The sequence below is a fragment of the Molothrus aeneus genome, chromosome 9 (genome assembly GCF_037042795.1).
Source record: "Molothrus aeneus isolate 106 chromosome 9, BPBGC_Maene_1.0, whole genome shotgun sequence".
NCBI lineage: Eukaryota > Metazoa > Chordata > Aves > Passeriformes > Icteridae > Molothrus > Molothrus aeneus.
Window position 1 is genome coordinate 22,032,722 of NC_089654.1, and position 27,187 is coordinate 22,059,908.

At 40.3% G+C, this 27,187-nt stretch overlaps 1 protein-coding gene across 1 annotated transcript; it reads left to right on the forward strand.

Annotated features, from left to right (window-relative positions):
- Positions 1-16,121: 16,121 nt before the first annotated feature.
- ATP6V1G3 (ATPase H+ transporting V1 subunit G3) lies at positions 16,122-26,411 on the forward strand. The gene is made up of 3 exons (XM_066555916.1): positions 16,122-16,223; positions 22,669-22,769; positions 25,974-26,411. Exons 1-3 carry the CDS (start codon positions 16,142-16,144, stop codon positions 26,145-26,147), a joined length of 357 nt encoding a protein of 118 aa, XP_066412013.1. The 5' UTR covers positions 16,122-16,141; the 3' UTR covers positions 26,148-26,411.
- The last annotated feature ends 776 nt before the right edge of the window (positions 26,412-27,187 follow it).

Genomic DNA, 27,187 nt, shown 5'->3' on the forward strand with positions numbered 1-27,187 from the left:
CAAGCTCAGGCTGATATACTAATTTGGTAATGTGCTCTCACCCCCCAGATCAGCATAAAATATTTGCACATCCTCTTTCTGCCTTACAGCAAGTGTTACTTCCTACACTTAGTACGTTAGGAAATATCACAGAAGATGAAACTTGATGCAACAATTATTTAGCAAGAGTCTCTGTCTTTGTCTTCTTCTCATAAGAAGATCCTCTTTAGAGTTTATGAGATTCTCTGTTAAAAATACAGAGGCATTATTTAAAATTGATTTGATGCAAACCAAAAATAAAGTGCCAGTTCCTAGAACAAAGTCAGTCTGTCAAACCTACAACCAGGTAAACAAAATGTAAGGCTTCTCCTTGAGACAAAGCTATGCTGAGCAATCTGAACCTCATTTTAGTTTCATAGCCCAGCTTAATTTTCAGTTTACTGAGGTTCAGAAAGTTGCTCCACTCTGATCAATAGAGACACATTCTGGAGGGGTGAATTTTCTGACAGACTTTACCCACTCCATCAAGAACATTGTCATTTTAGGTGGAGGAGACCATGGAAAAATACAGATTCACAAATAAATTTGTCTAGGAAAAGCAAATAACCTGTTCATTTTCCTTTCCTTCTTCTACTGTAAACAGGAACAAATTAAAGACAGATGATAGCAAACAAAACATGACCTGCCTGCCACCCACTGTCCCTGATCAAAGAATCCTTGGTGCTATTCCTTGCTCTCAGAACCTTCCCTTCTCCAAATTTCCCACATCAGTCTGAAAAAAATCCTGAACTGTCTCACTACTCTTCAGTTCACCTTCTTGAATCATGAATCTGTAAGGTCAGACTTACATACACACTATTCTAGCTGGAAATACCTTTCACATACTGCTACAATTTTTGGGCACCAAAACACCAGTCCAGAGGAAAGCAAGCTCCATGCATATTTCTGCATGAGGAACATGAGCAGGGTGAGAAAAGAGAAGTTCAAAAACAAGGTGGGAAGAGCTTTTCTCTGCTGCTTCCACAATGGCCTCTGCTCGACTCCAAGAGGTAACAGGAAGTAGAAAAAGTAATTTTGAGAAAGCCTGGGTTGTACACATGTCCTAGCTCATGTTAGAAAGTTGAGCAGCTGAAAATGTACATATTCTTTTTATAACCATGGGGTCTCTCTGAAGATCATGCATCTATTCTTATTTACCTATTTTAAATAGTTCTATGCTTTCATTAATATTCAGAACTAATTAAGGGGCAAAATAATTTGGTTTTCATGATCTACAATAGTTAAATTATGTGAAACCAGTTTTATAAATTATCTACCAATCATCCAAACCACCTACAACCATTTATTGAACAAATAAGTGCTCAAAAGACAAAACAAAACCCCAAAGTCCTGTCAAATAGATGATTTATCTTGAATCTCAGCAGATACCCACTTAAACTACTCACAGTACTTTTTATGCTGTATTTGTAAAAAATGTATGTAGCTAAAAGTTTTGTTTAACTGCAACATCAGATATATTTTAATACCTTTACTGTTGTGAAAGATCACCAGCAGAGTTTTTCAAGATTGCCAGATTAAGACTGTTAGACCAAATAAAGCTATAACAGAGAAACAATAAAAATTTCTGATGGCTGCTTCTTGCTCTTGCCTCAGCTTGGCCCATAAATCGCTGCTGCTCTCAGCTTTCCAAGCTGGTTTCACTTTGTAGTTCCTGTATGATAATTACCAAGGCTCAGAAATGGCACAGGGCTGCAAAAGTCATAACTGAGGAACTGAATAGAACCTTCTTTTCCAGCCAAGTGAAATTCCAACTACATCAGTGAAGCCACAATTTCATTTATGTTGTCTCTGGTAGCTCTCTTTGCAGATGGACTTTCTGGAGATCAGCTAAGGCATTTTGATGCAGCCCACTGTGGGTCCCTAAGTAAGGAATACTCTGGGAGCTGAAAACAGTAGTGTTGATATCCTGGCCCTCAACCCCCAGCCTCAATTTGACACACTGAAACACCTGAGGTGAGTGCATGCCTTCTTACCTTTGGATTGTTTGGATGAAAGGATTGATCCTTTAGGGAGACCTACCTGATATCTCAGCTTTCATTCTGTATATCAGAGAGGTACCAAGCTCCTTTTAACCAATCTGCCTGCCACAGGTGCCAGCACTTTCTTACTGAAAGCAGAAAAGGACAGAGACAGATAAATACCATGCATATTCTCATCTAAAGACTGTATTACAGATTTGGCAAAACTTTTAGAGTCAGATGCCTCAGGTTTTCCTCAACTGATAAGCTGCTTTCTTAGCTCTTGTCATGATACACTGAGTGATTTGAAGCTTGCACTGAACTAATGCACACTTGACACTGAATCCCAGGTGCTGCAGGACCTACAAACTCTGCTCTGGGGCAGGGGAGATGTTGCAGAAGTGTGCAGACATTTGAAGTTCTGTTCAGTCCAAGTGCTGAGAGCACATCTCTCGCTCTTCCTGGCCCCTGGCTGCTCTTTCAGCTTGTCAATACCTCCCTTTTGACATGACACAACTTTTGTATGGAGCAAAATGATCCATTATACAGCTCTCCCAAAAACGCTTTTGGGCAGCACCTTTGATGGGATGCATTTTATGTTTCAGTATATATTGGCTTGTACTTCAATCACATATTTTAATCTACCTGTGGTATACACAGTTACCAGTATCTCTTCCTCCCCTTACCTGCTGAAGTGTGAGGTTGAGTTTTCTCTGTTTAAAATATATATAGCTGTCACTTTATGGTCATTTCTGCAAGATTATGTGGAATAATTTGAACACTTTCATCATTGGATGACTTACACTGCTTGTGCAGAGATTTGTGCTGTCCTTCTCCTAAGCTGGGGACAAGCAGTGACAGAGGCTTTCTTTTCTCCCCTGCTGTCCCTGGACATAGCAGTGCTCAGAGAAAGGCACCCTTTGGCAGCCAGCTCTGTGCAGCACACTCTCATGTTCTGGTCAAGCAATGCAATTGTGACTGGGAGGGAAGGAGAGGAGAGGGAAGAGGAGAGCTGAGGAGAAAAGCAGATCACGGAGCAAGAAGTGGTGGTCACTGAGAGCTCTGCATATGCAAGCAGGATGCTGTAAAAATCTCAGCAGAGAAAGCACAGACACCAGCACAATGCAATGCGCTTTTACTACACCCAGCTCCACCTAGATGTCAGACTGCTGGGCCCTACCCTCAGCTCTACAGGCATTTGTGAAGTCCCAAGAAGTGTTCAAAAGGGCAATGATCCACAGGATTCTCAGTGTATCTGTAGGTACATACAGGAACATGTATATGGGTATTTAAGGATGGATGAAGTTGCAGATTAGTTGCCATTTTTCTATGGAAGGGTTATCAGGTAAAGATGTAAAATGTTTTGTGTTCCATGCTGCACAAAAACCTTTGAGCATATACTTGTTTTAAGCAGCTCATATTGCCCAGCTCAGCAAGGGTCATGTTCAAATTTGCTGCTAAAATTAACGTCAATAGCATTTAAAGGGCCTCTTCTTGGAAGCTTTTAGCTCTAAGAATCAGAGCAAATACATATCTAGCAAGAGACACAGCAACTTAGATTTATAACCTGACCTTGAATTATGGGAAAGCATTTTATAACATTCCAGATTTATGATTTTATTTCCTGGAGACCCTGACTGTAAAAATGAGGCTGGACTTAAAGAAGAAAGTACACTTCTGGTTTTCTTAACAAGGTGTCCTTGAGCTGTATATCTTGTAACAAAAACCAGACAATCTTTTAAGAAATCTATGTTCTTCTTTAATTGTCTCATAGCTAAAGGCTTTAAAACCAAGATGAGCTATGTACTTCCTCACATCTACAGATGCAGAGACACTGAGCACAATTCTAGCTTTTATTATGCACATTTCTTGAGAGTATTATATTCTTTTTCTCCATATGCAAATTTTACAAGTACCTTTTCTCTTTCTTGATTTGTAGCCTACACAATCTTTGCATCATAACATTTGTAAATTTTCAAATTTATATCAAGAAAAATATCCATTCTTAGCTTCAATAAAAATTCAGAGGTAAATGCTTACAGTCTTATGGACTCACTTTTTCAGTGATGTGTAAACAGACCACTTGTCCTGCTATCATTAAAATTTTCTAGAACAGGATTCCACTACAGAAAACTCAAATATAACTGTTATTCACTTGACAGCTTAAACTGATAATAACACACATCCTTATACTTAATTATTCCTTCTGTTTAGGAGTCAAGACCAAAACCTACCTTTAAGTTATTGCCTACCTTTAAGTTATTGCTTTCTTTTCTGTTACAGTTTTTCACCTCTCACTCATCTTACAAAAATATAGGGAATGGGAGCACAAAATAAAGAAGCAGAGAAAGCAGTTTCAAAAAATTGGAAGTTTACAGTTATTTCCCCTTTCCTGCTTTCAGGATTAACTATAAAAAAAAGCTCAGATTTTATTTTATTCTTTTCTTCAAAGAGTTTCTGGGAATAGAATTCAAATTATCAGAGGTTCCCTTTCTTATTTAGGGCCACTTACTGACCCTAAGAAAAATGTATTGAGGCATTAGATGTATTTGTTTGAAATACTTGATATTGAAATTCAAACAGTTCTTCAAGCAGAATTCCCAACAAGAAGGATTTGTGACAGGGAGTCTACAAGATTTACTTTGAAGAAAGAAAATGTGTGTTTAAGAGACCCTCGAACCTTCAAAAGAACACCTCCTTCAAAAGGCCCCACCTCACAGCTATAAGGGATTTTCAGAAGTTAATATATTTACATAAAGTGGAAAGACTTGCAAACTGTACAAGGCAATTACTGAAAACAGTGGTGTAGTATTGAACAAAATGGTCCTGATTTTCCTTGGTTTTTTTTCCAAGAAATCCATTATTTCTTTCATCTACACTAAAACTATAGAACAAATCCTATAGTTCTTACTAAAAAAAAAAGCAAATTTACAGACTTCCTGCTGGTCTTAGGTGGAAATACTCCAGTGAGGTGAAGGACAGAAAGAAAAGGAACTTGAAAATACAGTCCATATGAAAGAAAAATTGTATTTATAATGCACCAAATAAACACTAAAGACCAATTACCATGTATTTGAGCAGCTTTTTCTGACATTTATATGACTATTTACATGACTATGTCTATTTAGACACATATATATGCTTGTATATTCATGCACCATTTCACACAGAGCTATCCAGATGAAAAGCCTGTCCCATCCTCCTTAGTTTTAGTTAGAATACATTGAAACCAAGACACTCTTTGCTATCATCAGCTAAGGCTTCCTGGAGATAGGACTCCATGGCGTCTTATGTTTTAAATCAGCTTTGTGAACCTGCTAAAATGGTATTTCAGGAAGAGAGAACAGCCAGAGGACAGACAGAAGCAGAAGGTCTAGCTGGGTAGTTCAAAGTGATCGATTTATTTTGTTGGGGTTTTTTAATTGATTTTAAAAGGATTTTTCCCTTTCTAGATTATGAACAACATTTGCCTTCTGAACCCCACCTTTATGTTTCTCCTTATCTCTGGAATCATCCTGAAGATGTTTCAGAGAGAGGGCTAGAGACTGAAAATGATTTTTGCAACAGAGTAGGAGTGGTAGAGCACTTCATCAACATTGCTGTGGACATGGTGCACAAACACATGCACAACCCAAGCACCACACGTCCAGTGAAGATTCTTCCCTGATCCCTAACTGCCCAGTATCAACTAAAAAAGATTCCACACTGCAAAACATGGCAGAATGAGTGTCTGGTGTTTTTATATGGGAGCTCTCTAGACTTCATCAAAGACACTTCTTCCCACTAAACACTGCAGAATCATTCAGCCTACACACAATAATATATTTTAATCTGGCAATGCTTGCCCATGTGGTAAGAACACCCAAGAAGTTAGATAAGACTACACAATATCTAAATTCATTTTCATTCACCTCCTTTAGTAACAGGGAATCTATATTTAAATAAAAATTGTATTAATTTTTGAAACTATCTTAAATAATTCAAATACTGACCATCAATCAATTCCCAATAAATCAATCACTCAGGCTGAATGCTTGAGACTGTTTAAAATCATGTTGTATATTTGAAAGGGAAAAAATATAAAAATCTTTTTCTCTACGCATTCACCAGAATGTATCTCCATTCAGCAACTTTCTGAACCTCAGTAAATTGAAAATTAAGCTGGGATATCAGACTAAAATGAGGTTCAGATTGCTCAGTGTATTTTTGCCTAAAGGAAAAGCCTTAATTTTTGTATGCTCAGCATTCAAAGCTATGAAAGAATTAAGGTTCTGTAGATGCAAAAACTACATATCTGACCAGGATGATTACAGACACAAGCATCTCCTAATTATTCTCAGCATAATGAACAAGATAGCTCTGAAATTCTAGGACTCTGAAGTGATATTGCTTCTTGTAGACACTTAGACGGTGAATTCTCAAATTTTAAAAGTGAAGCAAAGGCTTCTATTTATGCTCCTCTGGATCCTATTTCTTATTTATATGGGAGTCTGAAACACTTCTGCTGTGAAACATTCTTTTTAATATGAGGGTTTCCTCCAAACACAGAGCCTACTGCCACCTCACCTACTACTAGAACCAAACTTTCAGAGTCTGTGCAATCACTGCAGGAAATGCAATGAAATCTTCAAGCCATTCCCCAGTATTTAGACTTTCCTCTGCTGGACTTTTAAAGCCTTCTGCTATGTGGTTACTGTGCAGAGCCTGTGATTCAGTAACATGACTGAAAACCATGAGCCTGAAAACATTAACTGAGCTCTGGGTGATTACAGAGGAAGAAATAGAGCCTCTAAGGCCTCTCCATTTCCCCACATGGATATTAGTGCAAGCTAGAGTAACTCTAGCAGTTACAGCCTAGATGTATGCAGGAGTTTTTCCTCTTTATATGCCTTGAACAAACCTTAGAAATGAAACTTCACCACTTTTTCCCCACTGCTACCTGCAGCTCTTAGACAACCTGAGAGACATCATGGGGTGCAGGAAAGGACTGGGTCACAGGGTCACCTCTGTATCCTCTCTAGGCCAGGGCACAGACAAGCCTGTGCACAGACTGCAGTAAAGGCCCTGTCATGCCATGGCACTCACTGCTCTGGACCCTGGGGGCTGAGGATGCCTCTTTGCTGCTGCCTCAGGGGTCAAGCTGGTAGGTGTGGAACTAAACCACTTTCATTCTCAAGTAGGAGTCAATGTGTTCAAAACATGTTCCTGCAGAGAACTCTGGGGGTTTTCCTTGCAAAATTATTATTTAGGTCAGTTTTCTAAAACAAACAGGTTCTTTGACAAGGTAGGCTGCAAAGCTGCTATGAAGATTTGTAAGCCAAATAACAGGATAACACACACCTAACCACAGGCATAAGCATATTTTCACACAAACCTTTGATTTGTCAGTAGCAACCTTATCAGATACTGTCTGAGGAAGGGGAAAGTTCCCACAGCCAAGTCATCTCTTTATATATTTAACCTGCAAACTTCAAAACAGCAATATTTTATATAGAGGAAGTCAAGGTTACTGTAAAGAGTCAGGTTTCTGAACTTCTTACCGTCAGCTCCCTTCTGAACCTTTAATTCACATACCTATTGACACAGGTTTCTATGCTGCAGAGCCTTGTTTTTTCTTCAGCATCATCAATACTTATAACAACAGGTATTTCACATACTGCAGAGGTACAAAAACAGAAATGTGACTCAGAAGAAAACATTGATATCAAAGATATTACAATAAGAGGGGGTAATTTATACTTGGAAATTTCAAGGAAATTATATGCTTTACCAGTAATGCTTCAGAGCAGTCCCCAGGGTAAACAGCACACATTCCTTTTGGGGTTTTTTCCTGGAGTATTTGGGACATAATATGCACATTATGAAAAATGTATCAACCTGTTGCTATTACAGTCAGTTTGCACAACATCCCCACTTGACACTGTACCACAACATTTATTTGACATATGTAGGTGAGCCCCTGCACCCCACTGAAGCTCGCAAGGTGAAAGCCTTGTCTTTTCATCACCACGTCTGTTCCTCTTCTTCCCATGTGGGATTCATTAAAAACACGGCTGTATGAGCCAGCAAAAGGGCTGCAGTGCTGCACCTGCAGCTGGGGGCAGAAACCTGCCTGAAGGTCACACTCAGCATGAGGCCCTGGGCAGCAGCACTGAGAGGGAGCTGCTGGCATGGGCAAAACGCAGGAATGGCTGTGTACTGACACAGCTTATTTCATGAAAGCAGAGCTGGTTTTGTTCTGAAGGCGAAGAGGAGTCAAGTGGCCAGAAAGAGGCAGAAAAAGAGTAATGTCTGAGACTCTCAGTACTTTGCATACAGTGCTCACCCCTACCTCAAAAAAGGGGAGAAGTGAAATGGACAGATGAACTGCTGTAATGTGGATTCTGGGACACATATCTACAATCATCTCTGCTATCAAGAGGATCTCAGGTGGCTTGGAAGGGAAAGATCCAGTAGGGCATACTGACAGAATAAAAGCTATCACTTCTTAGGCCTTTACTAAAGAATTTCAATGGATTTAATTTAATTTCAAGAGTGTTTTGAGAGCCAAGACTGTGTAGCCTTTTATCAAGGGTTACCATACCCATAAGCATGAAGCCTCTTTTTTTAATGTATCTTTTGAGGTTTTTCAAAGCAATGATTTTTTTATTTTGAGAGACTTCTATTACAGCCTATGCCATGCTCTGTGAGAAAGGTTTAATCCATGCTGCTTCTGCCATTACCCATAGCATCAAAAAAGAGCAGTGCAAATATTCACCATATCCTCAGACAGAAATAGAGAGAATACTTCTGTGCTTTCATAGTAGCCTAATTCATTTTTTTTCTCAAAAAAAAAATCCAGGCATTTATTTCAAAGATAAAATAGGCAGCTGCTCAGAATTGCCAAATTGATAATAATTTGCCTTTATTTTCTTTTTTCCAGCAGCTCCTACCAGACCACATATTTACTAGAGCAAACTTTTCATATTAACATTAACTGTATGTAAATGAATTTCCATTTAATATTAAAAATATTTATTTTTTAAGTCATTCAGCTCGTTGTTGATATGACTTCAAAATAGCACAGACAGCAGCGAGGCTCCCCTTTAAATGCTTTGTGATAGCAAAAACCCTGTGGCTCTCTGCAGAGCCTGAAAATATTCCCTGGGATAGACAAGGATCTTCCAAAATGTTCTTCTATAAAATCTTTTGTTCCTCTTTGTTCTCCCAGACAAAGTTTGACCCTAGAACTTTTGTGCCATAACTACAGAAATACAGAGCCAAACTCCCCGCACAGGAGCTGTGAGGGAGGCCCACAGGGAGCTCTCCCATGGTGGCCCAGGCTCCACGGTTCACCTTTGTAAGCATAATTATTGTCAGAAATGCACCTTTTCAGTCTATTCCACTTCCAGGACAATGACACCCACCACCTCTGACCTATCTTTGGATCACCACTCCTGTTACTTCCCATCCCACGCCAAGGAGAATTTCAAACAAGCCCGGGCTGAAGCGCAGTTCGGAGCCCAGGCTGCCCCTTCCTGCAGGGAGGCGCTGTGAGGGCCCCGCTTCCCCGGCGGCTCCGCTCCCACCCCGCTCCCAGCGCCTGCAGCCCGGTCCGGCCGCGGCTCTGCGCGCCCCTCCCCAGGCTGCTGCTCTCTCCTCCCCAGCAGGCCGGCCCCAGGCTGCCTTCCATGCCCGCTCCTCCCCAGGCTGCTGCCCTCCCTGCCCGCTCCTCCCCAGCAGGCCGGCCCCAGGCGGGGGCCAAGCGGGAAGGGCGCCCGGGGCATGGGAAGGCGAGGCGGGAGGCGCAGCCACGGCCCCGCACGCAGCCGTGTGGGCAGCCAGGCTTTCGGACATGCTTAACACGCTGTAGTGGTGCTTGGCTTCATAAGCTCTGCCGGTACTGGCGAGTGAATTGTCTGAAAGAAAAGCAGAACTAATCGTGAGTTCTGACCTTCTTTTCAAGCCTGTAAGAGGCTCTACGTTAAATCATACAGAGATCTCCTCCGCAGAACTACCTTCTGCAGTGGAAAACCCAAGTCCCTACGAGATACCAAGAGAATGGCAAAAAAAGGAAGGAAAAAAAAAAGTGTTTGCACGAAGGCTTGACAATAAAAATCCTTCCCCCTCTAAAATGAGGAACTGCCTGAGAAAAGACTCACTACTCTCACAGCCACATGACAAGCAAGAGAAACAGAAATACCAGAGACGTGATGTAAAGTGGTGGATAGGCTAAAATTAGTTAATGTTCTGATTTCTTTTAAAAAGGGGGGATAAGTTCTATTTTTATTTTTTTAATTACACCAAAAATCGTAGAGGTCACTGGAAAGTGGTGGAGTAGAGATTTTTAAATCTCAGTACTCACATGTACTAACACAAATAAATGTACATGTTAACGCTTAGGAGCACTAATTAAAAATTGATTGTACAAAGTAAGGAGAAAAACAACCCGTTCACCTTCAGAATTGTATCAGAATAACATCAGGAAAATTTACAGACTACCTTAGCTAAAGCAACTTCTACTCTAGTCTTAAGGGAAAGGTTGCCAGTATTTCTCATTTTTTCCATCCCATCTTTTCTCTCTTACCTTTCCAAATAAAGCTTTCCTTCTTCCTATTGAGGTGTTAATACTTTCACTACAAGAAAGGAAATTCTTACTCCTTTTTCTCACTTTTAGTTTAAGCTGGTGTTGCTCAGAGCTGGAATGAAATACAGTGAAAAGACTGAGTAGAAAATTAAGATATTGTTACAAGTTAGAAAATTGATTAAACAACCTTAAGCTATACACTAAGCAACAGCACTTAAGTACAACGCAGAGGACCACAGGTTCAGCTCCTCTAGGCTGAAAAGTTGAACTATTTTCTTTGTGGTATCTTGTTGATCTTGTCAAGTCTAAATTGAGACAGCTGAACTTTTCTGATATAGTACACTCAGTTTTCTTCAAGTGAATTTTGAGCTGTGACACGGATATGAGTTGTTGGTTAGCCTACACAGTTTAAAATATACTTTCATGGCTCCCCACTTCCCCTCCCTGCCTGCCTGGGTGCACAAACACACTGATGACGTTACCAACTTCTTTTGGGAAACGCAGCAATGTGAAGAATCATAGAGAGGATGTAATAAGGGAGGAGGCACTGTCATGGTGCAGAAGAATGGGAAAGAAGACAGCAAATAGCTGCACTGGGGAAAGGAAAAAGAAAACTTCTTGAAATGAAGCTGTGTGCTGGGGCTGGCTGTGATGGAGTTAATTGCTTCATTGCAACCTGCACCTCAAATTGTGCTGATAGCACACCAGTGTTGGAGGTGTTGCTGAACAGGGCTTGCAGGGTGTCAAGGCTTTCTCTGCTCCTCAGCTCTGTGCCCCATGGGGCTGGCAGGAGGCTGGGAGCAGGCACAGCCAGGACAGCACCACGGGGTGACCAAAGGGGTGCTGGATGTCACATAGTGCCAGCTCAGCCACAGAACTGGGGTTTGGCCCTTTCTCAGTACTCCCTCTTTGGAGGCTGACTAGGCACTGCTCTGCTTGTGGGAGGTCAGAAGTGACTTCTTTTTGGTCAGTTTGTGTCCTCCTACCCTTTCCCCTCATTTTAAAACTGTTTTTATACCATGACGCACACATTTTCTCACTGTTGCTCTTGTGATTCTCTCCTCCATGCCACTGTGGGGGAGTATGTGATCTGCTGGCTGGGGATTTACTGGCTGAGGTGATCACACCATAAACTGAGAATAAGAAATAACCACAACCATAATGACACTGAAATTATAAATTAACCTGGAAGTTACAGACACAGAAACTATGGCTTTTTTTCTGCTGCAGTTTCTTTTGCACTTTTGAAAATTAATATTTGCTCTACCTAAATTTTCACATGGGTAGTGAGAGTTATTAAAAGCACACTTTCTTTATTCTTTTCTCCTGGATGTTGAAGAGATTTTTAGGAAAATTAATTCAATATACAGCCCAGACTGGCTGTCTCTGAATGTGAAACCTCCTATAGTTGCAAAAAAAATTACTTCCATTAAGACACAGGCCAAATTTAGGAAAAAATATGAGCTGGCTTAAAGTATTTGTTCAATATGGGGTCATCAGAGTACCACACCAGTTGAAGCTGGAGCTGTGTTGCAGACTTGGCTAGCAGTCAATAAGCTCACCCAGACAGTGTGGCAGCAAGCTGCCTCTAGCAATATTTTAATATTTATTCATCTTTACGTACCTTTTTGTTCCCATATTTTTCAGGCTGATGCGTGAAATTCAGGCTGCTGAAGTCAGCTGTGGTGATGTCATCAGAGTGAAACTGTCAGTGTGAGAAAATGGCTGCAGCAAGAATCTTAGCTTGCAGACATAATTACAACTTCAGTACAAAGTTCATAACTTTTTCATCTAATGTAAGCAAACAGGGGTTTTGAATTCAGAGAGAAAAGGCCAGAATTTTCAGATATGTGTGATGGCTTTCACTGTAAACTTACCAATTTGTGTACAAAGACCTTTTGCTATTGATGCTAACAGAAGCCCCTCTCTCTTTCTCAGCCTGACAGATGCTACTGCATCAGAAGGTGCTCTATTTTCAGGAGGAACAGTCCCCACTGTGCTGCAGAAGCCATGCAGGTGTGCACCCTGCTTTTCCTCACCTAGGCCTTTCTAGAGCAACGAAACAAAAGGTACTCAGACCCATAAAAGCACCCGAGGCAGCTGCCCTGCCTGACACACTGCTGATCTTAAGGCTTTATCAGTGAATCAATGTCTGCAGCCTGAGCAGAGTGTGCTACTTAGCCGTCATAGCAGCTCATTTGGAAAGAATTTGGTTCCTAATTATAAAAAAAGAGATTTCAAAAGTGTTTGCCTTGGGAAGTACAGCCACAGAGACAGTGCTTGGGAGACCTTCAAGTTCAACACGTTTCAGTGGAAACTCTGCCTGCTGCCCTCCTACATACAGGAGAGTCTGTACACACTTAAACCACAATAAAAGGATGCCACAGCACTACCTTTGCTGCTCAATAGTAGGTGGATTGAGAAGGTGGTAAACTCGTGCTAGATAAGGCTCAATCTGAGTTACAGCAAACAGATTTTTTCCAAATAATCTGAATTACCTGGGGTGAATTCAGCCACTGGCCCTGGCCTTCCCACTGCAGAGATAAAATAGCAGCTGCACAGCCTACATCTAAACTCTAAATCCCTGATTTAGAGTGTTTCTGCTGTTCAAGCTGTGGGTCAGCAGGGAGAGCTCAGCAGGGTCTCTTATCCCTTGTAACACTCTTCAAGAGCTCTTGTTCTACAGCTTTACTTTGAAGGAGTAAGAATGCCAGAACTGAGCCCATTTTTCCCTTTCTGTCTGTTGGGATAATCAGAAAAGGCTCAGGAAATTCTGGAGGCCAAGACAGATAGACAAAATGCTGAGAAGAAAAAAGAGACTTTAAAAAAACCAAAACTCCTTTCTCTGCCCTCTCTCACTTTGGTAACACCTCTCCTGCCCCCATCACCAGTCACCACATCAGCTTCTCTTTTCTAATTGAATGAGTCTGACTTGGAAAGAAAGCCAGCAACTACAACACAGAGAAGTTTCTTACTGGTTTGTGTGATGAAGTAGGAGCCTGTTTGGCCAGTTCATGGCTTAACCTACTTTATTTTAATGAATTATCCATGAGGTGGGATAGATAGAGGTGCCATGTCAGCATAGTCTGAGGTCATCGCCAACATCATCAGACAAGCTTTGAAATTAGCTCTAAGTGGCAGTACTTCGTGTGCAGTCTAACAAAATGTGTATGAGCACCAGCCAAAATAAATTATCATCTTCTCCCCTGCAGATGTGTGCCAGTACCTGCCTGATGCCATTAGGGCCAGCATGGCATGCCACTCCACTGCATTGAAACAAGCCACAAGGAAAATTATAAACTGAGACTTTTTTTAAATTCAGAAAAATATTAAAAGTGTGAAGTGTGACATATGCAGCTCAAATGACCTGCCTAAGGAATATATTAATTTTTTCACAATGGAAGAACTTTATAGTCTCTTGAAGATTGTATCTTTTTTCCTTAAAAATTCATCATGTAAAATCGTTTTCTGTGAAATATTAATTAATAGATTGTAAATGTCAAAATTCAGATCATTAGTGATGCCCAAATACTATAATTATTGAGAACTGCTCTGAAAATTCAAAGGGTCTCACCCATAATGCTTTCAGCCAAGTCCAGAAACTGAAGCAGTTTAATTTGCCAGTAGTTTTGTAACATTTCTTGCAGCAGTGAGATTTGCTTGACGAGACCCTTTGCCTGGAAAGGGATTTACTTTTGATGTCTGAGACAAGCCTGACATTTCCACTTCCTATTTAATTTTTAAGTAACTTCTGCTTTAAAGTTCTGAGCTCAAGTTTCCTGCCCCAAGTAAACCAGATCTCTTCATTTTTTACTTTCATTTTCCACTTCTGCTTTTCTCTGTCAGTAATATCACTGGTAGCTGAATCGCAGTGGCAAATGGCTTCCTAACCCTACAGTTTCCACATTTTCTGTAGAATTGATCATCATTTCTTCTGTGTCTGAATAAAATAAACTTCAAGGCTATGCATTAAAATCTTCTAAAAACAGTGCCATGTCTGCTGTCCTGCAGTTAGAGTGAACCTCTGATTTCAGTGCTGGAGATGAGCTGGCATCTCACACAGCTTCTGGATGAAGAAATAAACTCAGCGTTTGATATGCTGTAAGAAAGGCGGAGCTTGAGTGAAATTTGACTTTGCAATAGTACAGAAACAATAGAACAGAAAACAAAACAAATTCCTTTTCCAGGTCTCAGTGCTGCTGTCGTTCAGGGCACTGCCAAAGACAATAATAGGACCAGAGGGCTCTCCTTCCATTTTCTCTCAAACCTAAAGCTATTTGGCAGGGGAAAAAAATGACCTCATAGCCTACTTCATGTAGTACACATTTGCTCATCAGGATCAGCTAACAGCCTAGCACAGCAAAGTAGCAGCATGACACTGCTGCCCTAGGAAGCCCCAGAAAAGAAAGGGCCCTAAAATAAGAGCCATTAACAGAGAGCACCAAATAATTTTATATAAATGTATTTTATGTATAATATATGCAGAAATCATATCACATGTATAAATCTATAACTATGTCTATAAAATTGCAGCATGAAAAAACTTTTATATCAGGAGGTGATCTCCAGTCCTGGCAGAGCTCTATCAAGAACCTGTAATAAATATATTTTACTCATGCTGTATTTTTTCACAAAAAATAAATTTATCTTAATTATGCAACATGGCATGTCCCTCTCCTATGCAATGGCTGAAGTACCTGTAACAGGAGAGATTTTTTAATGAGGATTCAGAAGATGAACATGCTGCTTTCTCATGCAGTAGCTCACAAACCATTCTTTCCTTTTGTAGGGAATGGGATATGCATTTACAGCCATGCACGGGCATTCATTTGACTGTTGTGTGCATTATGACTTGAAAGTAAAACCTAGCCCACCATTCATACCTTGCAAGAGTCTGGGTCTTAGAGCTAATCCCAGAGTTTCTCAGTCCATCTCGTCTCCACTCACCTCCATCATAGCAGATTACAAGGCAGAGCATACCTCAATCCTTAAATGCTTTTTTAAACTTTAGTCCCCAGTAAATTAATTCCTGTTGAATATTTTTTAGAGTGAAAACCCTAATAAGTAGTGTTAAGAAGTAACATTAAACAGAAGCCTGCAAGCAGTTCTTGGTGTTCAACCAAAATTAATTGTTGACTGAACTTGATTCTTCACTTTGAGGGGAAGTTTTATTTAAAGGAAATGCCAAGAAAATATTTTTCCCCTCAGTTCCTAGACAAGATTAACTGTATTCTGCTTCAGAAATAGGAGTCTAAAAAAGAAAAAAAATCCCCATTAAAATGCAAGCCATTTGAAGTGCTTTTTTTTGCCCCAATCTGTTAATCAGAGACTTCAAGTTCTCTGTGACCCTGAGGAGAGGAGGACATTCCCTTCAGCCTCACACTGCTGTGTTTTTCTGACTGCACTCCCAGGCCTGTGTGCCCAGCAGCAATCCAGGCACAGCCAGCTGGGTTGGTACAATCTGGAAGCTTGTTGCAATAACACACAGAACAAAAAACACAAGGAAGAGCCTGGCAGCTGTATAAAACTCCCTCTGAGCTCCAGTCTCCACAGAAGTTCACCAGCCCCAGCAAGCAGCATGACCAGCCAGTCTCAGGGAATCCAGCAGCTTTTGCAGGCAGAAAAACGTGCCAAGGACAAACTGGAGGAAGCCAAAAAAAGTAAGTAGTTGGCCTGGTTTTACTGTACTTCTCAAGTGCAAGCCCTTCAGAATTACAGTAGCTCACAGAAAAAGATTATTTCATCTGTATACATGCACTAGTGCTGTGCCTTGGCTGCAGCCAGGCGCTTACTCAAACCTGAATATTCAGAGTTTGCTTAAAATCCCCTGTGCTTGTGTCTACGTGTACATGTGCCTTATTACATTAAAAAAATGTTTTCTTTGTTATATTCATCCTGTCAGCTGCATTTGTTCTTCCTTTATCTCAGTGTTGTTAATGCCATTACTGCCTTGCTATTTAAATTAAAATCTTACATGCCTTTGACTGCCAGCTCTGGAGGACTAGACTCCAAACTCTTTACTTTTCTTAATAGGTTTTGCTAAGATTTTTTAGTCTTCCTCTTTACTTGCAAAATCCAGTAACTTGTCTCCTAATTGAGGCTGGGCTTCAAAAAATTATATGAAAACTAAGGGGAAACTTCAACACCCTGATAGTAATCAAAGTCACAGTAAAACCATGAGCACTCTCAGTACTGTAATAGATCATTCACAGAAGTTTTATTACATGGTGCAAGCAATTATTCTCCTGAGTGCAGGTACAACCACACGAGTCATTGACCTGCACTAGCACTGAAACATTAATACTGTTTTCTGGAGTGATCTTGCTTCAGAAACCAGCAGCAGAATGCAAAGAAAATGGATGACAATGATGTCATGTGGAGCAAGAGCACAATAAAGGAATATTGTTTTCCAGGGAGGAATGGAAGCTCAACAGAATAATTTGTGTAGTTTCCATATCCCTTCTACACATGAATCAGCATCGTTGTATGCTCATTAATCTTTAGTGTGATGTATCAATTTGTACAGCAGCACACAAAAATAAATAGAAAGGCAAGTCCCCTCCCTAAGCACGCAGGCACTGCCTGTGCCTTGCAGACACAACAGAGATTAAAGCAAATCCTCCCACCTTCATAAAACAGAACTCTCAGGCAGAAACCTGAAGGCAAAGGATAGTTAAGTAGTGTTTTGACCTCTTACACAGCCAAGCTGCCCTTGCTTCCATCAGGGAATGTATCCTATGGACTCCTTCCAGCCTCAGCACTTCAGTGTGATTCCATGAAGAACCTCAAGAATTTCCAAAATTAGCACATCAGGGGCAAACAGTTTAAATAAATCCACCCTGGATTTTGTTCTAAACCAAGCATTATAGGTAATCTATAGATAATCAGCATAAATATACCTAGACAACCATTATATTCAACGTTGCAAGAAGTTTGCACTGAAGCTACAAAACAAACTGCCTGTGTTGTCCTTGATTTAAGTATTTTTCATAGCACTGTCACTACACCACCTTAGATAACTATGCCAGCATAAGTTAAATACTGTGGGACAAGGGCAAAAGGGATTCTTCTAGTGACAAGTCTGGCTGTTCTGAGTTGGGGTTACTTCAGCAGTGTCTTCCCCACATTGATTCTGCAGTTAGATCAAAAGAAAGGATTGCAGAGTTTGTCTCTGAGCATAAAAGCTAAGCTGAAAGGCAATACATGAAATGCCACAGATCTGTGCAGTGCAGTTGGCTGACCTGTGCACACTCAGCTGGGTGGAACAAGGAGGGAGGTGCTGCTTCACCTCAGATTGGGCAGCTCAGATCCACCTGGCACCAGCTGGGATCAGCAGGTGCTGCTCAGGGCCTGCTCTGCAGCTCATGGCTGCCAGGGAAAGCACTGAGCCCTCCCAGCCCTGTGACCTCCTCTGTCACCCCAAGCAGGCATTGCACAACACCACTGCACCATGGGTCTGGCTGCTGTGCTGGCACTGGGACAGCAGCTGGCAGCTTGTTCCTGGGACACACCAGGAACAGGCACTTGCAAGGAAATGGGACTAGCAACACTACCCTGTTGCAAAGCCTTCCATGTTTACAGTTGATACTCACATAACCAATCAAAATGTAGTGTGAACACACATAATATTGTATATAAACAGTTAATGGGCCTAGGTTTTGCTGACATATGTGCAGTTGTTAGTAATGCAAAAGCCATTTGAAGTAACTGAAAAAATTAGCTAATAAAATTATATTGATACATACAAAACAAAAATATAATGCTAAAATTCTTCTATACATGCTTTTTCTTACTCCTTGCTCAATACCCTTTTTCCTGGCATGATATCATTAGCTGATATCATTTATACCTGAAAATGTATTAATATTTTCAATAATTAATTTAATGAACACATGCAAGGCTGAAATTATTAGACTGATTAAACACAAGCCAAACCAGTCTGCAGTCCTTTGACCATTTGAACATGGTGCTGCTTTATCTATCATTTTTACTTTAAGCACAATTTGGATCCCAGAAATAACTGAGCACTGTCAGTGCCAAGACATCAATTCCTGAAAATCCTTTTGAGTAAAACAAAGGAAACAAATGTGTCATGAACACTGTGCTTAGCAAAACTGGTTCTCCTATAGATTTTTACATATTCCCTTGAATTTCTCATGCCTAATAAAAAGAAAACTCAGATGAAAGATTATAGAAAATCAAATTAAAACCAAATGTTAATCAAAATAAGATATTGTAAACAGAATTCTATCCATGGCGCTCTCTTGGACAATATCCAAGACATATTTTATCGACTGAGAAAGCTGTATATAATGCTCAGCTGCCTCTATTCTATTTTATTAAAAGTACAAAATAGTTTTCTCACAATGCACATCCCCAAATCCCATTTTCCAGACAATTTAGCAAAGACAACTGAAATGGTTCTATTTTAAGAAAATATGATTAATTTTTGGCAGCTTCCTCAAATGACTTGATTTCTATGCAGAAAGTCAGCTAGGAGCCTACATGATATGTTTGAAAACAAAACTCCAATTTTAGCATTGCAGTTTTTGGAAATTAAGATAACTTAGTGTTTGAACAAATTAGAATTCAACATTTTTGCCTCCCACTGTCTTTCTTATAAGATCTAAAAAACTCCAACAACCTAAAAGACACCAGTTCTTGTAGATCTAACCAGAGCAAAGTGTTTCATGAACATCACAGAAATGCCTAGGAAAAAGAATACAGCCTTTCTCTATGCTAATAACACCTTGCCATGTTAGGCAAGAAAATCCTGTACAGTGCTGACTGGTCACAGCAAGTTTTTTAAAATTTGGTCAATTTAACACAATGCCTAAAAATTTATAGGCTGTGGAGAAGGAAATCAGGCATAGCACAGCTGCTTTGCTGCTCCCATCTTCAAGGAAGGAAGGAGGGACAGAGGGCCAGCAGCAATCCTGGCCCCCACAGGATGATCTTTGTGGCAAAAAATTTCTTCAAATTTGGGACTTTCTGTACCTCACCTCTATGATCCTGAGGAAATGTCATAGGGCCAGGCTGGTTTGCCCACCCTCCAGCACTTCTTGCCCTCTGTTTGCATGATTTTGGCTGAATTTCAGTGCTCCACCACCCTTCAGTGTGTAAGGGTTGATTTCAGCTTGGCTGTGCTCTGAAGAGAACCAGCCCAGCAGATCAGTAAGGCTTTGAAAAGGCAGTCCTGTATTGCACAGCTACAGTAGCAGACAAGTGGTTAACAACAGACTGATTAATTAATTTTGGTTTGTCCCTAGTGGAACAGCAGGTTAAGCTCTAGTTTCTGCTTAACTTAATCAGGTGCAGCATATGCACCATCGCATATGTTGGCAGTTGCCGATTCTGTCCACAACGTTGTTGGACTAGCAGTAATTTACTCACAGCTTTTCCACTTAATTAAATAGGAAGCAGCAGGTTCCTGCTGTGCCAATCCTAAAGGCATCATGGAAAAATGAAATGGCTGCCACCCTCCAGTGACACCCTATGTATTGTGCTTACTCCAGAGCACTGTCAAGAGCTGACACGTATGTATATGCATACTCGTTGGTTCACTATCTACATTGTCAGAGGCAACTGAACTGTTGTTTTATAGTTAATATCGTTCCATTTTCTGCATTTTAAATGGATATATTTATCTATCTGGTGGCCAAATATGCAACATATTTACTACAGATGGCCCCCCAGATGGAATTTGAAATTAAAATCCCACTGATTTTGAAATAATTTAATTTGCTATAGAGATCCAGTTCCTCAGCTGGTGAAATTGGCAAAGCTTCATCGTAGTCACTCCCCCTGACTGCCAGCTCCACAGAATCACCCCCCAGCTCCACTCCTACAGAGTGGAAACTCTACAAAAGGCTGATCAGCTCCAAATTTGGAGAGAAGAATAAGGGAAACTTCAAAATACAGACTTGAACCTGGTTCCAAATTTTGCTGTCCAGACTTATGTCAGGCTCTTACACAGATCTGTCAGTTCACTCATCCTGGTCCCAACACTTCATTCAGTGAGTAGCAGAAGCTGAGGGAAATCAGCCTTTTTCAAACAAATACAAACTCTGGAAAAGTACCCACTAGGTTTAAAACAGCCTCTTCATACATAAGCACAGTGGCTCAATGGGAGAAGGACTCTGAGAAATATAATTTCCCCCCCCATGAGAGCCCTGCACGGATGGACTGGGAGTCAATAAAGCTATCTAGTTCCTCAGTAGGCTGCTCCTTCCTGTAGGAAGCCTGTGTACATGCCACCCCCAAGGTTCCACAGTAAGCCAACAGTCCAGGAATCAAGACTTAAAGGTAATTCCCATGTTGTGCATCTCTCTGCTTCTACTCACCCATCTGCAGATAATTATTTTGGAAGGAGCAATCAGCTGGAGAAGTAATTTCCTGCTAAATCAGGTATTTTACCCAGGCTTTTGCTGATTCTCAGATGTATTAAAACAGTCTTCCTCCCAAGCTTCATCTTCCTCATTATGCCATGCTCAGTGGGAGCAAGTTGCTATATGACACACCTGATAAGGCTAGAGAAGCCCAGCTCAGATGTAACCAACCAAACCAATGTAACAGCCTGGAGAAAGAAAATGAGAAATATTTATGTTCATCTTCCTAGCCTAGACAGAGAATATTTCCTAGGATTTCAGGAAAGGAGGAAAGGTATCTTTTGTCTTCTGTACTTGAATTAAGAGCCAAAAAAAAAAAAGGTTCTTATTGCTCAGTGGTGTTAAATAGGTTGTTACCATAAGTAAATAAATCTGTGCCACAAGAGATCAAGATGGCTCTTTCAGCTGCCTAGGCCGCCACTCTCACATTCTTGTGATATCCTAATTTAAGCAACTAAGCAGTTTTTCAGCCACTGAAGATATTTCTCCTATTAAGAAAAGGGAGCCACCTTATTCCACCTGCTCCTAAAATTCTAGCTGTACAGCAGAAAGAGACCCCCAAAATCAGCACCAGCCCAGGTATCAAGTATAGCATACCAACATTCTATGCAAGAGGTGTACAGTTAGAAAATTACTGTTTCCTCACAAAGTAGTGCAGCATCCTGAGGAGCTCCCTAGCTCCATGCAATTTTACTGACTTTGTAAATGACAGAGAAGCCCACAGGGGTTTTATGACAAGCTTGCCAGCTCCTTCATGTAGAACCTTAAACATCACATTTCCATCAAACCATTTACTCTTGTTCTTTACATGACAACCCTACTAGATCCAGGAAGGATCTTATGCCCAGTCCTGCAGTGACTTACATGCTCTTGATTTGACAAGCCCATAGTGTTTTACCTAAAACAAACTATTCACAGCAAACAAACTTAGGTATGTAAGCAAGCCTGGTGAGGAAGAAGGCTCTAGTTTCCACTACACCCTGAAATGTCACCTTACAGATCTCCTTCTTGTTTAAAATAAAAAGAAAAAAAAAAATTAATCCCTTTCATGGTTTCTGTGCACTGGCAAAGAATTGACCTTCTTCTCCTTGTCACCCACCTCTGCATTTAACAAAGGTTAGTAGAAAAGGCTTGGGTAAGAAAGGACAAAGCTTGAAAGTTGCAACTCAGTTTGGTAGTGGTTAAGACATCTTGCATTGTTTTGGATATCTGCCAGCTCTAAGCAGAATCCAGTTGGTGTGGGATGAAGGGATTCTGGCAACCAATCAATACAGGAAATCTTACAGAATAACATCTTTTCCCATCCGTGACAACTAAAATCTGTTATCTGGCTGCTACTATTGTTGATGAAGAAAAGATAGATATTTATTTAAACACCAAGCTGTGATTAGAAAAAAATGCATTTGTGTTGCAGGAAGATGTCTACTTGCAGAAAGACTTCTGTTGTCAGCAAACCAAGTTCTTTACTTCATGTATGCTTCTGCACAGGCAGTTGGTCTCAGAAGAGGGGCACTTGCATGACTGGCTAGCAGTCACAAAGTATTCTAAATAAATCACTGTCTCTTCTGACCATTCTTGTGCAAATAAATCCAATGGACAAGACTTTCTGCAAAGTCAGTGTTCTACTATGGCAGCTAAAATATCTCTGATTTGGAGAGATTCATCTTTGGGGATACAGGGAAGGTATGAAATAAATGCCCCTTTCTTGCCCCTCTAGGAAAGGGTAAAAGGCTGAAGCAGGCCAAGGAAGAAGCCACAGCTGAGATAGACCACTACAGACTACAGAGGGAGAAGGAATTTAGAAACAAGGAAACAAATGTAAGTAAGAAACCTGCGTGTGTTCTTTTGTCTTACCAAATCGCTCAATGGTAAACTAAATTGCTTCCAAGAGTATTACCTGGAGACTCCTGCAAACCAGTGTGGCCGTACTGATTAAACACAGGGGTGTCATCTGCAGTGTCTATATGCTTCATTTGGACTTTTTCACAGGCTTTGAATGCATTTGTAGAAGAAATTGTGGACATTCACCACTAAAATGGTCTTGATTCCATATTTGGTTCATGTTTATGCTTTGAAGACATATGTCCCTTAAGGAAAAATACTTTTGGGTCCTTTTTCTATAACCACAGACAGACCTAGTTCCTGTCCTGAAACTGGAGGATTCAGTAACATAGATGTGTCAGTAAAAACAAAAGTTTAAAATGTTTCTTTCCATTTCTGTTCCACTTCAGCTGTCTCTTTTTATTACATATAATACTGCATCCCTTGTCAATTGAAGTCACCAAAACTTTAGAGGTTTTCACTGTTTCTATAGTAAAAGTGGTCTGACTCAATATTTTCCTATCTGAATAAAGCCATTTTATACATTTATGGCATCTTGCATTTTTCTCTAGTATTTCCATGAAATTCACAAACCATTCTCTTTTCACCAAGCAACCTTCCTCCTACATTCTTGGTCTTGTTTTTTTCCCCCCAGGTTGTATCATGTAATGACAAGGAAAGTTTTGTGCAAAAGCAGACACAAAAAGCAAAAAAAAAAAGCCAAAGAGGTCAAACAAAATCTGTTTCACCAACCTGTCATTTCAGTCACACTTCACATAAAACATTTTCTGGCAGGGATCACAACCCTTAGGAACATCTATATACACAAAGTATTGGTATCATACCCTGCCAACCCCCAGACACACTGTCACACAGGCAGACCAGATAAAAATGTCTAAAGTGTACAGTTTCTGTTGTTTATTGACACCAAAATAAAGTATAAATACCTCTAACATTTGTTCACCTTTTCAGCAAAGCCAGAGCTCTTGTTTTAGGTCTTGATAGCAGAAGAGTAAAGATGTTGCTTTTTTGTGAACTCCATTTTTTTCACCACAACCAAATTAAAGCTGCAGGGAAAGGCCACAATTTGTTGACGGAAGGTTTCACACGAGCAGGACAGAGCACATATTGCTCCTCAAATGACAGCATGTTGTACAAGATCCTTGCAGTCCTCCTCCACATTCTCTGACCCCATTATGTCGAACATTCACCTTCCCAGACAAATGCCATCATTATTAACCTGTGTCTGGAGGCAGCCAGGAGCTGCAGTGAAGGGGGAGCTCTGATGCCTGGTTCAGTTTACTTTCTAGGGTATTTGGACCCCAGGATTTCTAATTCTCTGTCACAGTCTCCTCTAATGCCATCCTTCCTCCTACTTTGCGTCTCTTGTATCCAAACAGCCAGAAATTTTCTCATACTATGAGAGGCTTCATATCTATCCAGAATTAAGAACAACAACAAAAAAAAAAAAAAAAGATTGAGGTTAAAATGACAATATGTAAAATCTTTTTTCAAAACATGCAAAATTTTTTGCCTGGATCTCAAACCAATTTTGCTTTTTCATTCATTGTCTGAGATCACCTAACTCTGGAGATGTGCAGCCTAGTTCTGAATTTTCTTGTGGCTTCTGAGCCAATGTAATATTTTAGCAGCTTTGAAATTACACTAACATAAAACCTGTATGGGAAAAATAAGGGAAAAACCTTCAAGGTCAGCAAAAATCATAAACCAAGCAGAGCACTGCCTGCATTCTGCAAGAAGAAGTCCTCAAATTTAGAAGCTGAAGAAGAGAGGGAAAACACATAGAAGTGTAAGAGTTTACTATCTCAAATGACAACATTAGCATGAGCCGAGAGAGCGGGTCTGCAGAGGCTCTTCTTAAAATTATAATACTTTTCTTGAGGCTTTTCAGAAGTATTTAGTCGCTGGATAACATGCAACCATCTGGGATCTCTAGAAAGTTACTTCCCCAGTGGAAAAATTCGGTTCCATAAATCTGGTATAAGCTGTACAACCTTTCCCACACGCAACCCTTGCAACTTGTCTAAAAGTTATAATAAAATGTCAGCTAAAAATAGATATTATAGAAAACTATAATCCTTTCCCAATACTTATTATTGTGTCTACAACCTACATTTCTTCCAAACTGAAAAATGGTTTACATGTGGATTATGGACAAATGTCTTCCTACGTTGCCAGGTACTGATAAACAGAACAGGGAAGGTGGCCTATGCTAAAGATGCTTTTCCTTCTTTTAAGGGCTAATTTGGGCTGAAACCACATGGAAAATAGAGTCAATGACCCCTCCCTTATTTCTGGTCATGCTCTAGGTACCCCACTAATATACCACGGTTTAGCTCCACCTGCTAGTCCACCCCGGAGAACCGTGGCAGGAACAAGAACAATATGTTACTTATTCCTTTCTTACTCTGCCAGCATGCAGAAATGTCTTCTTCTCTCCACATGGAATTCTTTAGCTGGAAATCAATTTCTCTGCTGGTATCTGAAGGACTTTTCCATAAGGGAAGAATTCAAGGGATGTTGGGGCAGTGGGGGAGGAGGGAGCAAAGTCACAGATTTGGAACGTGTGCATCTGTTTATAACATAACCTTGCTAAAATGTTCAGTGAGTCCAGAGTCAATTAAATTCTAAGCGAATGTCCTGATATTAACTGTGCCAGAAGCTGTCTGGTATTTCGCCAGATAAGAAAATGTAACATTAAAAGACCTTGTCTGAGGCCTGTTGAGGTTATACATCACTAACTGCTGAAGACATTTCAAGTACTCTGAAACTGTAATTATGCATTTTCAGGAAGGCTTTTCCATGTTTGGTCCTTAGCTGCACTCACAGGCACTCTCAGTGAGGCCAAATGAAGGCACACAGTGATAGAACTTAGCTGCCTAGTCATTAAAATAGAAAACAAATTAAAATGAGCCATATAAAAGACAAAACATACACAATGTTTTTCCCACAGCGAGCTTGGAAACTTTCATTACATAGGGAGATTCCCATTGCTAATGAGCATATGAGAGTTGCCTTTAATCCTGTTTTTATGCCTCCAGTTGAACCCAGATCAAACCGTCATTGTTCAGAAGCACTAAGATGTGTTTGTGTTATGCTTGTGCTACATGATGAAGAAAAGTACAATGAACATGGTTATATAGAGCCTCTCATTTTGCTTAGAGGTCTTCTGCTTTTCAGGTAATGGGCTCCCAAGGTAACCTCTCTGCCAAAATAGAAGAGCAAACAACAGAAGCCATCCGAAACCTCACAAGCAGCTACCACAGGAACATGGAGAGCATGATGAAAAAACTCTTGAGCACAATATTTGACATCAGCCCTGAAATTCACCCAAACTTCAGACCTGCAGTTTAAGATTCATTGATGTGCTGTGTTTGCAAAGCAAAGTAGCCTTCCTTCTTGATAAGCATAAATACTTTCTCATGTATTGTTTCTGTATGTGTGAGAAAAAGAGAGCACTGAAGCCAAAAGCACACAATTTCACACAGGCTTTTGATGTGACAAGAATTATAGAGGGTTTCACAAGCATTTGTTGGAATATTGTTTCCTGTGGCTAAGCCCCTGTCATTTAGGCAGGGACAAGTCAACAACAGCAAAATAAATGATTATTTGACACCAGCAGGTTTTCAGTGGGAGTCTTTGTTCCTTTTGTCTTATAAAATGTTCTGTACTTGGATATTATGTTGCATAAAGTCTGTTTATCCTAATCTTTACTGCACTTCAAGTCATGTGAAATAGAATATCCCAAAAAACAAAAATGGAACATTTCTGTTTTTCTTCTGACACATGGAGTGGTCAGGTTATGGACCATACAGGAACATTTGATTTTGGTCAAAAATAATAGGTCAAAGCATTTTCAATTTTTCTATGCTAGCTTAAAGCAAAATGCAGTTAACTTGTACAAAACTATGCTTAAATCCATACTTAAATTATTATACTAAAATTTAACTACACCACAAACTTTATATAGCTTTGTTAAATCTGAAAAATGAGAACAGGCATAATCATTATTTACAAAATTGCTATGGTGCAAGGGGCAGGCTAGCACATGTATTATTTCCATACAGTTACCCTGAAAGCACAGGAACCCACGGGCTCAAACTCTACACCAGTTATGCCAAATCCTGAATCCACAGGTTGTCCACCAGAAATCACATCAGCTACAGCTCATTTCTGTTACCCTAAGCGACCTTGGGTAATACTTCTCTGTGCAGGAGCACAGATTTCCCTTGGAATAAATTCTACTGAAGTTGTGAAAATACAATATGATCTGTGCTCTCAAGGTGAAGCCCATTCAGTCTGATGGGCGGCACTGATGGGAGGCACTGATGAAGTGGGGATCTGACACACACCTGCACTGTGAGCTCCTTTAATGTCTTGTCTCCACTACAAAA